This window comes from Rousettus aegyptiacus, unplaced genomic scaffold (genome assembly GCF_014176215.1).
Source record: "Rousettus aegyptiacus isolate mRouAeg1 unplaced genomic scaffold, mRouAeg1.p scaffold_m13_p_2, whole genome shotgun sequence".
In the NCBI taxonomy this organism is placed as follows: Eukaryota; Metazoa; Chordata; class Mammalia; order Chiroptera; family Pteropodidae; genus Rousettus; species Rousettus aegyptiacus.
The window spans coordinates 115,007,363-115,022,752 of NW_023416295.1; the positions used below are offsets into that span (position 1 = coordinate 115,007,363).

Consider the following 15,390-nt stretch of genomic DNA (forward strand, 5'->3'; position numbering starts at 1 on the left):
AATACATTTACCAAGCAGCATCATCAATTTCTTCAGATACAAAAGAGTTTCATTTAAATGGTTCTCAGGGAGTAGAAACCATTGCCCACATAAAACAGCAGAAATAGCTTCATTCTCAAAACTGAGCATTATTAAAACGCCAAAATAAATATGAGGCAGAAATACAGCAAGGGGAGGCAGTAGCTACAGGCGATAGCCTGGTACTTCTGAAATCAGACCTAGAAGTTCGAAAGCAGCTTGGGACAAGACAGAGTTTGGCAGCGCCAGTTAGTCCTAGTGCAGGTTGTTTTGTTCGTTAGATGGACGTGTTGACAGCATGTCACAGAAAGTTAAGTGTCTGCTTGCACTAGGCGTGACTCTCTTTTTCATCAGTGCTTAAATTCACTAAACAAGGAAAGGCAAGCACTATATAAACAGAGTCATTAATAATATAAATCTCACCTAGAGTGAAAGAATAATATGGCCTGTCTCATTGTTCTGCATAAATAGTGATTTCTGTGGTTTTTCCATTTGTTCTCGCTATGGATTTTTCTCCTTTGGTAAGTCTCATCTCTCATTTTAGTCTAGTACTTCTTCAGGAGAGATAATGGGAACAACTTTGAGAAAATCAGCTAAAACTACCTCCATTTCTCATCCGGACAGCTAGCAGCCCTTGCTAACCACCACTATCCCGTACCAGTGGACTTTTTACTCTTCCTCGTGAGACCTGAGCTCTAATCTCTTAGTCTTTGTCATTAAGTCGGGCTTCTAGCTTCAGCATTATGGCTTGAGGGTCATTAATATGCATATCATCCAATGGGTTATTTATTTCGGAGTTTCCTTTCAAGACTATTTTCTAGCAGTTTTCCATCACTTTGTTTTTAACTGAGGGATGGAACGTTGTTCTAGAAGTCAACGGCAGTTTTAGTCTCAGGAAAACTCACCCTAACCCTTCAGACTGAGTTTATCCTCATTCGTATTCTCCACATTACAGAGAAAAAAACTTTCCAAGTTTCTCTTTGGTCTCCAAACACTTTTCAAAATAAGTAGCCAGTATATAAAACTGGGAAAAATTAGAACTGCAAGGTTTGTGAGACACAGAAAATCAAAGAAAGTTGGGGTGGTGGTTCATGTGATATTGGGAAAGAAGAAATGAGTAGATCAGGCAGAACCATGGTGAGACACCACCTCTTCACCCCAAATCTCCACTGCATTTAGACTTTTGCTTTAAGTCTTTTGCATTAAGTTTTTTGCAAGTTTACACTCTCTGGTTCTTTTTAGCTGTCAAAGTCACTGCAAGATTCTAAGAAAGTTGGCTCCCTTGGGGGACACTTAATCCTCTCTAACCTGTTACCAGTCACTTCCTCTATAAAGACCCTCCCTGTTGGCCTCTGCCCTATTCTAAATCCCAGTTTCCAACAGCGAACTCAGAACTCACGCGCAACTTAGCTGATTCACCTTAAATCCACTTCTACATATCTACTCATGTATATCAATAAAAGATGACACTGATGCTGGGTGTTCTGTATTTTTGTGCACTAGATGGGGAGTTCCTTGAAACAAGTATAACCTTTCTCATGGTACCTATCTTATGGCACCTAAGATTCTTTAGCCACTTAAAGAATATCTGTTGAATTGGCTTTTGCAGAAAAGCAGGTACATTCTAGGGAAAGGACAATGGGAAAAGAGGGAGGCAGGGAGGGAGAGAGAAATATGATTAATGACCTAATGCTCTCTAACAGATGGAAGTGTTTTTAGCTGTTCAAGCTCGGGCAACCCACAGCCAAGGGTATTGAAGCCATGCTAAGAAATGTAAATTCCAAAAGAAAACTTATTCATCCTGTAGATTTACTGGCCTTAGTAAAAACAGTTGTCAAGGTACATGGATTAGTTTTTTTTCTTGCAAATATAAAGATAGAAACAAAAAATAATGCCCCCCGAAGATGTTGATGCCCTAATCCCCAAAACCTGTAAATCTGTTTTCTTCTCAGATATGATTAAGGATATGAATCCTTGAGACAAGCAAATATCCAGGTGGGCCCAATCTAGTCACATCCTTAAAAGCAAAGACCTTCCCCAGCTACAGTCAGTGAGAAAGAGATGTGACAATGGAAGAAGTGTCAGGGAGATGCAACATTGCTGGCTTGGAAGATGGAAGAAGGGGCCATGAGCCAAGGAACATGGGCAGCTCTAGAAGCTGGAAAAGGCAAGAAAACAGATTCTCCCTAAAGTCTCCACAGAGGAACACAGCCCTGCCAATACCTTAATTTTAGCCCAGTGAGAACTATGTTGGACTTCTAACCTTATGAAACTCTAAGGTAATAAATTTGTGCTGTTTTAAGCTGTGCATAATTTGTTACAGCAGCAACAGAAAACTAATACAAAAGACAACCATGGGCTTCAGCATGGCCCTCAAAACTGGTGAGCAGGCAATTCCCTGCTGAACCCCCAAACCAAAGGCATTTCTTATTTCTGCTGAAACTGTCCCTTTATTTCTTTTTTCCCTCTTCACCACTTGGCTCACTTGTCCTCATCTTTCAAGACTCAGCACTCCTCTAAAAAATCGACGTAGGCTTTATCTACATAGGCTATATAAAAGTCTGAAAAGTGAGGACCATAACATGTTTTTGTACGTGTTAGTTTGAGTAATAAAATTAATGAATCATTACCCAATGGAATGTAAAAACAAGGGACAGTAAAACTGCTTTCTTTCACTACTTTTAAGAAAAAAGTAAGATCACTCACTAAGACCTGCCTACGTTCACATTCGTCAAGTCCTACCTTACTCCTCTCTCTTCTCTCTTTGGACACACATACACATACACATGCACAACCTCGCAGAGTTAAATCCCAGTTTGTGGCTGTTCAGAGTCAGACAAGTAAGTGAAACTTCCATCCCTGATCAAAAGTATGACCTGTTGGGGAACAAAGGCTGAAACCAGAAAATTTCAAGGGAACTTTGAAAGTCATGGAAAAGGTTCCAAAATGTTGAGTTTAAACCCAGACCCAAGATTCGAGAATTAAATAATAACAAGATTCATGTGTGGCACTTTTAAAATATATCTACAAACACTTTGACACTTTCTTCAAAAGGTGAAGCCTAATTCTCCTCCCCTTGAATGTGGGTTGGAGTGAGCCCCTTCCTACGAATAGAATATGGCTGACATGAACCAGAATATGAAGTCACAAAAGGCATTACAACTTACTTCCTTCCTCTCTCTCTCTCTTTCTCTCCCTGCCACCCCCACCCCACTCTCTCCCATCACTTGATCTGCAGTTGTAATGCCAATAGCCACATGAGTGACTATCTTGGGAGAAGATTCCCAAATCTTCAGACAGCTGCAGGCCCACATCTTGATGGCAACCCCACGAGAGGCCCTGAGCCAGAACCACTCAGCTAAGTTGTTCCCAAATTCCCAACCACAGAAACTATGAGATAATAAAAGTTCATTGTTTGAAGCCACTAAGTTTTAGGATTGTTTGTTACACAATAATAGACAGTCATTATAAATAAGATATATTCCCTAGACGAAGGTTACAAACTGGAAAGTCAATTTCCAGATTCAATCTACAAATGTATTTTCTTCAGCTCAGAATGGTAGATTATTTTATGAGCCAAAATTTTTTAATCATTCAATTTTATTTAGAACTCTGGATTGCCAGCCTCTCTCAAAAATTTGGAGATCTGGCAACATGAAGCACTGCATTTCCATCTGGCAGAAGTGAGCAGGAAGTGAGAACCAGCCTTGTGCTGTAGAAGAGGCAGCGCTCCTGAAAGTCCACCGGAGTCCCCACTAACCCCTATTCATCCCCACACTGACACCAACAGCTTGGCTGTACCCTGCTGTTTCTCTTTTAGTAGAGAAATATTTGCAAGTTCCCACATCTCCATCAGAAATAGGAAACAAAAGATACACTGAAAGGGCCCGTGTGTCTTAAGAAATCTACAAGGAAACATTTCTTAATGGGAGTAAAAAATATTCCTACATGTCTACTATACCAATAGTGTGTACTTGTGACAAATACACACAAATTAAGGTATCATTACTTCTTCTTCTGGTAGCTTTGCTCATTTAGGCTAACAGACTCATCCCTGTAGCTAAATAAGTTTGCTAAGCCTACTCAATCTTACCCTGGGCTCTTTAAATGGGGCTAAGGTAAGGCACATGAGCTTACTAGATCCAGCTCTTCGGCATCTTAAAGGTCGCCACCAACATTACACATTTCCTCTCATGTTGCTTATTTTGAGAAGAACCTTCCTGAGATTATAGCATCTATTAAATCTTTTTCTGGTTTTGTATTTATCATAATTGTTTAGCCTGAGCTGTTTATTGCAGACTCAAATTGTGTCTGACCACAACCATAGCAACTAACCAAAGAGATGGTCTCAAGCACAATCCCTATTTTACCATAAATGCATACCTTTTACTATTACTACTAGTTATAGGAAACCAACATTGAAATAAAATGAGAGTCAGCAAACTACAGCACACAGGCCCAATCTGACCTTTTGTAAATAAAGTTTTATTAGAACTCAGCCATACTCATTAATTTACATAGTGACATGGCTGCTTCAGCACCACAGTGGCTGAGCTGAGTAGTTGTGACAGAGATCTTACGACCTACAAGACTAAAATATGTTCTATCTAGCCAATCTCTGAATGAGGAGGATAAAATACAAGTATTTTGGTGATTAATAATCCAAGAATGCACTGTGCTTCAAAAGAACACAACACAGGAAAAGGTAAAGTCACCATGTTCTCTCCAGAATGTTTACCTTAAAATTCATAGTTGATAACTCTAAAGCTTTCTTTACGTTACAAATAGACATAAACAGAACAGTTTTTTTAAGTTGAAAATGGACTCACTGTGGCTAGTTTCTGAACATCTTCATCTGATGCTCCCAGAGATGCCAGGCCTATTTCCTGTGAAAACTGAGCAAACTTTGGATCCGCAAGTAGTGGAACATGTCCCAGGAGCTCGTGACATGTATCTCTGACAAGAAAACCATCACAAAGAAATGTCATATGAGAAGTTTTAAACTACCACTGTCAGAAAAATACTTAAAATCCTAAACATAACCTTGTTACTCTCATTAATTTCCAAATTTCATCAATTCTAAGATTTTAATCGCATATTAATATCTCTGAAATCAAGATGCACTTTACAATCAATGGCATCTTAAATAATATTATATATAACATTTTTAACAAAATAATAGTGACTACTATTTTCAAGTGCTTACTATATGCCAAAATGTGATAAGCATTTTATTATACCTATTATCTCTTTTAATCCTCAAGAGAAATTTATTAGTGCAAGATTCAAAGATCATAGGTGGGCAAACTACAGCTATAGACCAAATCTGACCTACTGCCTGTTTCTGTAAATAAAGTTTTATTGGGACACAGCCATGGCCATTCATTTATATATAATCTGTGGCCCCTCTTGACTAAAATGGCAGACTTGAGCAGTTGTGACTGAGACCATATGGCCTGCAAAGCCTAAAATATTTACTAGCTGGCCCTTTGCAGAAAACGTTTGCTGACTCTTGTTATACATACTAATAAAGCCAAAATTTGAATCCAGCTTGTCATGATTTTGATCTCTTGCTCTCAACCCTTCAGTTGCACTGCATCTCATGTTCTACTTTGCCAGGCACTGGGAAACAGCAGAGCATCATATTATCATCATCAAAGTGGCTTCTCCCATGGATAATTTATCTGCCTATAACACAAGCAACTTACTTGAGCCTGCACATTGGATGACCCTCCCAGTCCTCTGCTTTGCTTAGCCTGAACTAGGTAATAATAGAAGCTCAGAATCTCTCTCATTTGGCTGAGTTTCCATTTGGAGCCAGATGACCAGGCAAAGGCCAGTATGTGTCACAAAGAAGAAAAGCAGATGACTTACTGAGTCATTGCCATGAATCACAAACTGTTCCCTGATACCAGGCTATGTTGGAATGAAGTCCCTGTGACTCTCTGGGACTGGATCCAGAGGCAGCAATATTTAATTTCCTTGACAAAAACAAATTAGTCAGGTAGTCATTAAAAGATTTCACTTGGACTTCTTTGAAGTATATCACTTTAAACAGGTGCTATAATATAAATGCCAGGTGCTACCACCATTATTACAAGCAAAAAGTAGATTGGATGGTCACGTGGTCGAAGCAAGTAAATTGTGGTCACAGGAACAAGATAGATGCCCACATGAAACAGATGGCATTACTCAATCAAAAAATCTTGTTCCCACAACTAAAACCACATCTCCAACCTTGGCCAGCCACTTTATAGACACGTCAGGTTGAAAGGGCAGCCAAATGAGATATGTGCATATGATACTAAAAGAAATTCCAAATTCATTCCTTGTCAACTGAGTGCCAGTAGCTTGCTTGCACATAAGCTGAACTTGTGGAAAATAATATATATTGGTTTTCTCCAATCACAATGTTTAAGGCTGTTAATCGGACTCATTGAATTTTAGAGGTTAAGGGGAATTTAAATGTTACCAAAGCCCCTCATTTTTCCTAGAAAGCAATTAAGGACAAAAGGAAAAAAATAAGAAAGCTAACACATACTGAGCTCTTACCGTATGCTGGATACTGAGCTAAATGATTTCATACCACATTAGTAATTTAATCTTCACTTACAAAGAAATCGTGTTTTTTTTTTCCATCCGACAAATGAGGAAGCTAAAATTCAGTAAATTTAAGCATCTTTTCCAAAGTCACTCTGTTAATAACAGAGACAAGATTTGAAATCAGATTCCTCTGCCTCAAAGCTATGCTCTTTCTGCTTTCTTGTTTTAACTTGTATTTGAGAAGTAAATGAGAAGCGAGGGGAGGTGGGAATGCACCACCACTTACATTATGAGGGGGAGAACTCAACCAAGTTGGTTAGCACATGTAAAAATGTAGTCAGTACGTCGTTAAGTCGCTTTTCTGGCCAATCAGTGGTCCTTAATCCCCCAAATTACTTGAGGAGCCTTTTAAAAAATACCAGTGACTGGGCCCCACCTAACACCAATTCAGGCAGACTCTCTGGGATACCCCTGAGCGACTGTATTTTTAAAAAATCTCTGCAGGTGATAATAAGACACAGCCAGGGTGGAGACCCAATGTCATAACTTACGATGCTAGGAGCTCTGTTAGCAGGCGTCAAGCAACTAGTACTTAAAACTAAAGCTGCGTGTGGTTATGTAATTTTGAGCTGCCCAAGTTTAATTCCACTAGAATTACATTATTAATACTGGAGAATAATGAAAGGAGGTAACATAAAGTTCACTAGGTAGCTAATTATTCTTCCATGTGCATTTGATTTATTTAAAAGTCTAATAACTTCCATGCTAGGACTGGGCCCTATACACTCACTCATGTGATCAACTTTTTAAAAAGTCATGCGGTCTGCACCAATGTTGGAATTAGGATCAAATGTCCTCCCCGCCCCCCCCCACCCCCGCCATGGATAGATCTGAATACCCCCATTATAGCCTATGATGTAAATACCAAAGGACTCCTACTGATCCAGGAAGAAAACATGACAACAATAATTTCAAAATTAGACAAGATGTCAAACGTTAGGGAAATACTGAAGATAGTATTAGCTCATGGTATGAATAAACAAGGTGAGAAGAAACTAAAATAATTGTGGCCAACACATACTAAATGCTTACTGTGGGTCAGGCTGTGTGCTAAGTGCTTCCTAACGTGAGAATCGGAAAGACCATGGCTCCCATGGTGGTGGGGTTTTGGTGCAAAACCAGATTTATTTTCAAGAATGTTCAATACTTGTGAAAGGCTCCTGCAGAAGACTGTCTTTATCTACCTAGGTCCTAATGCAGTCCAAAAGGTAGAAGAGGAAGTGGAAAACCAGCAATTTCAAAGGAAAGAGGAAGGGAAATACAAGAGATCCAAAGATATTAAAGAGTCACTGCTCTGTGGTAGAAAAGCTGTCACCTGGATTTTAAATTGAGGGGTAATTATCAGAAACCTGTAAGTCGCAGCCAGCTTAAGAACATTTAATAGCATTGCAATGAGCGCATAATCCTACTATACAAAGGAGAGGAAAAAAGAAATTATAATTGTGAAAGGAAAACAGTTATTCAGTACAACAACATAAGTTACATTGTCTCATGAAGAATGAAAACCTGAAGCAAGATGTCTAGCAGAAGCATTAATAGCACGTTAGGGGTGCCCTTCGCCCCATTATAAGTAGAAATGATCTCTCTGTATTTTGGTAGTTTGTGCCCTTTTCTCAGCTCCATCTCCACGAAGAGACCCTGAGGAAGAACTGCTGCTCATATTCCCAAGCACGTGTAGACGCACTATGAACGGGAACCCCACTTCTCCTCAAGCCAAGGCTTTAGGCACCTATATTTCATGACCGGAAAGAAAGTTATTACCTTTTATGACTTTAGCAGAATAGTCACAGAAGTAAACACCAGACTTTTTTCTATCCCAGTGTCTCCAGCTAACACTCAAGGTGTATACAAAGGAAACTGAAGCAGAAAGATCTTTAACATTACAAACGACAGCAATTAATTAACTTTAAAAAGTTGACATTGCTTCAGTTTCTTTGGGACTGAAGGACTTAGAAGCTGGGTTGACTAAAACTCTTCAAGGCTGAAAGAGGTTCCAGATTATTGGGAGCCTGAGGGAGAAGGCTGAGCCTTCTCTCCACAACTTTTGGATCAATTAATTCTGTTGAGCTGAAATCATGCGTTTCCACCCTATTTACAAAGTGCAAAAGCTATTATGTCCTGCAGGTAAAGTAGTTTCCTATGTTGGTTATGTCATCCACAGCTGGACCCCTGAGTACCTAATTACGAGCAGGTTTCCGATGTGAGTCCACAGCTATCACCTTATCTCACCAGACCTCTCTTAAAAGAGTCAATTATTTAACTATAATTGCACCTGTCAGCACATGCTGCCTCCAATCTCTACATCGGCAAACTTTCCTCTTTTTAACTCACATCCCTTTGATGCATTTTCGCCTGAATAATGCTTTTCAGAGCCCTTTGCACAATAGCACTCTATTCCCTGGAAATGTAGGACCTTTCAGAACTGTTAACACTGTAAAACATCATGTCTCCTTTTGAAAAAAAGAAAGGAAAAACGAAAAGCTCGAGCTGATATCAGACACTAAACTTTGGCTGCTCTAAATTGGAATCTCCTCTGATAAGCCCTGTTAGAAGGACTCTAAAGCCTGCCAAAATGGGCCTGCAAAGGGGCCTGGGTAAAATGCCTCCAGGGAATTCTTAAATCATTCTAAGACAGTTGCCAGCATTTTGCTATGTGGAGAAATAAGGGTCCTTGGTTGTTAAATTCAAATTCAAAACGAGTCTGGCATTTTTTTCCTCTTATCAGTTCTCAAAGCTGACTCCCCACACTATGTGTTGAACAACTTTTTATTTCTGCTGTAAATTAAAGCCTTTAAGAAGCAGTGAGTGAGCATCCAGCATTTGCTTCCCATCCCAAATCAGTGCATCTGTCTTTTAAACCATATTTCTATAGGTCTTGTTGTTCTAAATGACACGGACGCCAAGACTTCAGCTAAATCATGAAGAGAAGGAAAAGAAGATGAGTGGGAGGGGTGGAGCATTTGCATTGATGAAAAGAAGCAGGAGGATGAGCTGGAGCCAAAATAGAGGGAGGGGGGAGGTGTTTTTCAGCTTTCGCACCACATTTGGTGGGTAAGTGCAAGTCATCTGGGACAACACATTGAGATGCATTGAAAAGGGGATGACTTGGTTTGTTTTCACTTCACTAAGGAGATGACAAGAGGAATTAATTTGTATAGAGGTGATTTTTTTTTTCAATGCTCGCTTTGGAGCCATATAGAGAATTTCTTTCATTTAGATTTTAAATTCCATACTGTATAATCTGGCCCAGATTTTAACAGCTCTTATGATCATCTCTCTTATGTCCTTATCACAGTGTAGAAAAACACATATGTAGCCGCCTTTCTATGAAGCCAAGCACCAGGATATTGCCCTAGAAAAAGTCTGTTTTACTTATTTCCCCCTGAGAATTATAAGGAAGGCCACCAATGTTATTCTTCTGCACAACAATTTCTTTGAGACAGGCAGAAGATACTAGAGATATATATTTTGAAATTCAGTTCAAGAAGCATTTACTGTGTACCAGGTACTATGTTAGGAACTGAGGCTTAAAAGCAAATAAGACATAATCCCAATACAACTCTTAGCAAAGTCACATTATGGTTCCATAAAAGCACAGTTACACAGCAAGTCCTAACTTCCCTACCCACCCAGTGAAAGAAAGCTTCCAGTTCTTATAAGTACCACAAAAAAAAAAAAAGAAAAAGAAAAAGAAACCCTGCAAGGGAAAACTGTCAATATGTCTCTAGTTTCCCACCATCTCAGATATTTCTTACTTTTTAGAGAAATGAGATTTTAACTCTTTCCCTGCCGCCAACACCAAATTTCACTAAATATTAAGAAGGCAATATAACAGAATGGTTAAAAGCATATACTCTTCAGTCAGACCTAAACCCATTCCCACATTCCTCCACAGACAAATTACTTAGAGCAGCACTGTGCAATAGGATGCTCCATGATGATGGAAATAGTCTATATCTGCATCATCCAATATGGCAGCCACTTGGCAAAGGTGGCTGTTTAACACTTAAAATGTGGCTAGCACGACTGAGATACTATAGTTTTATTAATTTTAATTAATAAATTTAAATAGCCATATCTCTACCACATTGGACAGTACGGATGTATTGTTTTCTCAGATTATAAAGGTGCCTATCTCATGTAGTATTTTAAACGATGTAGTAAGACAATGTTTTAAACATAAGCTTCCAACATGTATTATTAGTCATATTACCTTAAATTACACCTAAGTCTATTGTATTTCAATAAGTTTTGCCTTCTTGGAAGATATTTTATCACTTAAATAAGAAGCAGTAAGCTTCTTTGGGACAGAAGTCATGCCATGTTTATCTTTGGGTTCCCAATACTTAGAAAAGCCTGGCACATAATAGATGCTCAATGACTGCTTGTTTTAACTCCACTGAATAAAGCAGTGATGATGGGACTCTGCTGCTCCAGATAGAGGTAAACCCAAGTGAATCTCAAGTATGGTTTTCCTAATTTCCAATGCAGCATAAGGGCCTTGGACTAGATCTTGGTTTTGCTATTTTCTAGTTGCGTGGCTGTAGGGAAATTACCTGACTTCTTTGAACCTTGGAACTGCTGTCTGTAAAATAGTGATGACCTGGCCTACCTCACAGAGATGAGTGGAATGATGCCAGATGAACAGAACATGTGTGGTTAACATCGGATCCTTTTTCCTTTCTCTCTTGCAGTGTAATTCTCTACCTAGCAGATGTAATTCTCTGCCTAGCAGTGAAGGGTATGAACAGTGGTTACCTCTTTCCTGCCTAAAAATATTCAATCGTTTTGAATTTTTTCTTCTGAACATGCAATTTAAAAATGCAAATATTCCTGAAAAAGATTTCTCCTAGGTTATTGCAGTCTTTCACATCCGAAGGTACATAAATGAGCTTCTCCCTGACTACACAGCACTGAGGGAATGTGAATTATGATCCAAGTATGGGTGCTGATGAGTGCTAATTTTGGATTACAGGCGCCATGCACGTAAGGCAAATGTTTCGGGGTAGGGCAGTGAAAAATATAAATCTTGCTTTGAATCTGCTAAAAAATAAAAATTTTTTAAATTAAACGTATATTTAATTATATATTTTTATAAAAATTAATTTATAAAAATTACATATATATATGCAGCTGAAAGCTTTATCCCAAGTCACAATGAATAACAGACAAAAAGAACAAAAATAGGTCTTCAGCAGACACTTAGGCACAAATTCGGTTTCAAAATGCACAGGTTTAAAAAATGTATAGGGTTGTTTTGTTTTTATCGAATGTCTATTGTTACAGTGCTTGGAGCTCTTGAGACAAAAATCTCTGAAAAAGTCTTAGGAGTTATTTTTGCTTTTAGGTACGTCACAAAACTAGATACAATATTATGATTGAAAACTTGGGAGTCCAGGTCTAGGAATGTGGCCTTGTAACTAAGGACACGCTGCAATTTTATGAGATACATCAGCCTCTACATAAATTTAAGCAGTGCCAAGTAAGAGTGGACCTTCTTGGTATTTATATAAAGCTTTTTTTTCTTTAAAGATCAAAGCATTATTTCATCATCCCTCACACGGGGAGGTTAAGTGGTTTGCCACCAGTCACCCTGAGAACTGATGGTGGGGCCTGGATTTCGGGGCACGGAGTCCATAGGTCCTTTGGCCTGAGGACGTGGACACAGCAGCCTTCTCTTGCATTACTACTATAGTCATGCACTTTTCCCCTCTTTTTCCAGTGAAACAGGAGATGCTTCGTCTTGATAAATGGGGCAGGCTAATGGGGGCCCTGCGAAGATCAAAGGAGAGGGCAGGCTTCTAACAAGCCTTGTGGTTGTGCCAGAGACTGAACGGGACAACGCAGCAGTGGAGCATCCAATAGGCACACATAGTGCTTCGGATTCTGTGAAGGCGGGGCCGCCAAATTAAAGTAAGAAAGTGTCACTTTACTGTCTTATACGAAATTACTAATTAGAAAAACCAAGAAAGAAGCCATTCAGTTTCAGCACATGTGTTTTGAGTTTTTCTATTTAGTGCTATTGTTTAACATAAAATAGTAGTTAAATCTCACAGATGCTGGCACTACTGCCCGAGTTCAAATTCTGACTCTCTTACTTACCAGCTGCGTGACCGTAGGCAAGTTACTTAACCTTTCTGTGTCTTGGTTTCCTCTTCCATAACTTCCATAAACTCAGAATAATAATAGTAACAACTCAAATGGTTGTTGTATTAAATGAGTTCATCCACATACAAACTGGAAATAGTTCCTGGCACGTAATAGTTGATATATACATGTTTACTATTAATAATAAAAAAAGAAGAAGAAGAAAAAGAAAAACATTGCTGCCACTGTTTTTGTTGTTATTGAAATTATCTATGTTGGAGGATGGAAGGGACAACAATATTTTCAGGTATCTCTAACATCTTAACTGGCCCTGGCTGTAGCCTCAAACAAATGTCTCCTGGGGGAGACAATGGCTGCTATGTTTGGAGTGGGGGGGTTAGTGAGCTCTCTGTTAAAACACAGGAAAGGGAGGCCAAATGGGATGGGCTTTGAGAGAACATGTCCATTTTCTGAGAATCACTAGTAGAAATGCTGTTTTGCAATCCTGAACAGCAAAAATGAAAATAGCAGTGTGGAGGAAGCCAGTTGGCTGGGAGGAAGCTTGGCACTGGGCTCGGGTGTCCTCTGGGAAAGAGCACATTTAAGTTGAACAGAGATTGTAGGAGTGAAGGTTAAAGTCTGTGAAGCTCTGGCTCATCTTCCTGGCTCTGCAGTAAGACCTTGCTCGGACTTGACTTCAGCCAGGCCAAAACTAAAAACACGCCCAACAGCCTGTGCTTAAGTCAGACCCACAGTCTCTCAGATGGCAGCAAGGCGGGAAAACTAGGAAAGGAACGATCCTATTTTTCTTCTCATTACAGACCTAGTGAGAGGCATCTGTTTGATCAAGAGAGGGGCAGCCAACCTTTCTTAGAAATGTGAAAGCCTGCATCCTTACCTGCTGATACTATCACTTAACAAGTGAGGACTGTCTGAGACACAAGAAAAGGAAATAAATGACATCTTCTGTCAGTTTTAGAGAAGGTTCTGTTCTAATAAGCAAGAACTCCGCATAAAGCAGTTACTTTTACATAGAAAAGAGATGTAAATATAGTCAGTAATATTTCACTTTCATTCTTCTTGTAAAATTGAAACACTGTGGCAATAATAAGAAAATTCACCTGACTGCAAAACCTTTTTTAAACTTTAAAACAGTTATATTTAAAAATAACATTAATTGCCTCTAAAATACTCAACTGCAGCAAGAAAGATTTTCCTTAATGCAAAGGCATTTAGGTGTGTTATGGCAATAAACGTTGCAATATTAGTCACTGGGGTCATGAATTATTTCCTAATGGTGAAAGTTTGCTCTTTGATTTGAAAAGTGACACACCAGAAAAGCTCAGAAGAAGATACACCCACATCACTGTTGGCTGAAAAATCAGTCATTCCAATGCAACCCCGAATATAGAACTCCTCGATGGAATAAGCTTAAATTGTGTTGTGCCAAGTATATTTTTGCTACTAGTATGTTAAGCACAACATCTGAGAAATAAAACGAAATGAACATTTTTAAATGTTTTCATTAAACCATTTTTAAAAGGAGATTTCTGATGCAAAATTGCATTCTTACTTTGGCAATAGCTCTCCTAGAAAGACAGATATTGTACTGACTCGACCTCAGAGAATTGATGTCAAAGAATATAGGTTTATATTTTAAATTCCCAGTTAATTCTCCCTGAGGAAAGGGTTTTGGGGCTTGTGCTATGGATGTGTATTTCGACACCGCCCTGGGCAATATTTTATGTTCCAAAGGGCATCTCCTACAGAGTCATGAGGTTTCGGGCCACCCGCAGGCGCCAACCAGAAATCTAGATCAGGGTGGATTTGGCCTACAATGAAGAGAACAAGACTGGATTATCCTATGTAAATAAGAGGAATGCCTTGGAAAATAGAGTCTTATTGCCCCGCTTCCTTCATTTCTGAGACTTCAGTCAGTCCATACAGCTTCACAAGGAAAACGTGAAATTTGGCCTCAGGGGGATATGGCTTCGTTAAACTGCGTTTCTTATTAAAGAGTTCTGCATTTCTAAGACAACCCTGGCCAGTAGGACTACAGATATAATCACAAATAAAATACCCAAGTACAAGTACACATGCACATTCAGTTACCAAGTATTCCACATTCACCTTGCACAATACATAAGTTTGTAGAAACTACGAAGACCAGAGACCTATAGGAAAAGAGCTCAGAAAAGAAAAGCCCAATGAACTAAAGCAGAGCCAGGAAGAAAAAGATAAATACAATATCTGAAATCAAAAGCAACCTCTGAAAACCAGAAGCCTGATGCCAGAAACCAGACCAGCCAGGGAGTGAGGGAAAAATTCCTCCCTCCGACTCATTTCTCTTCCCAGTAGTCACAGGACTTTCCTAAAGTGGATTGCCACCACCTTCCAGCCAGAAGCTTTTAAAGACAAATTCAAAAGGTCTTACTCCAGAGCCAGTTAATATGTTAGAGACCCTAATACTTGAAAATATCATCATCCCTTCCGTCCTTTCTGATCCATTCTCCTCCCTGGGGGAGAAGTCCCCACCTGCTTCAGACACCAGCAACATATCCACCCACATGACAGTCAAGCCATGTTCATGGCTTCCGCCTACTTTGGACTCAATTTTTACTTTATATGCCAGGTGTGGGAATCCACTCCAACCTCAGTTTGGACCTTCTTGTTCCTGTATTG

The 15,390-nt window shown here is 39.3% G+C and overlaps 1 protein-coding gene across 2 annotated transcripts in view; it reads right to left on the reverse strand.

Moving 5' to 3' along the window:
- The window catches only part of TPH2 (tryptophan hydroxylase 2), a 90,967-nt gene that overhangs the window by 31,463 nt on the left and 44,114 nt on the right, over positions 1-15,390 (reverse strand). For both annotated transcript variants that reach the window (XM_016148373.2, XM_016148374.2), the window contains one exon: positions 4,848-4,974. In XM_016148373.2, the coding sequence (XP_016003859.1) occupies positions 4,848-4,974 (127 nt within the window). The remainder of the gene's footprint in view (positions 1-4,847; positions 4,975-15,390) is intronic.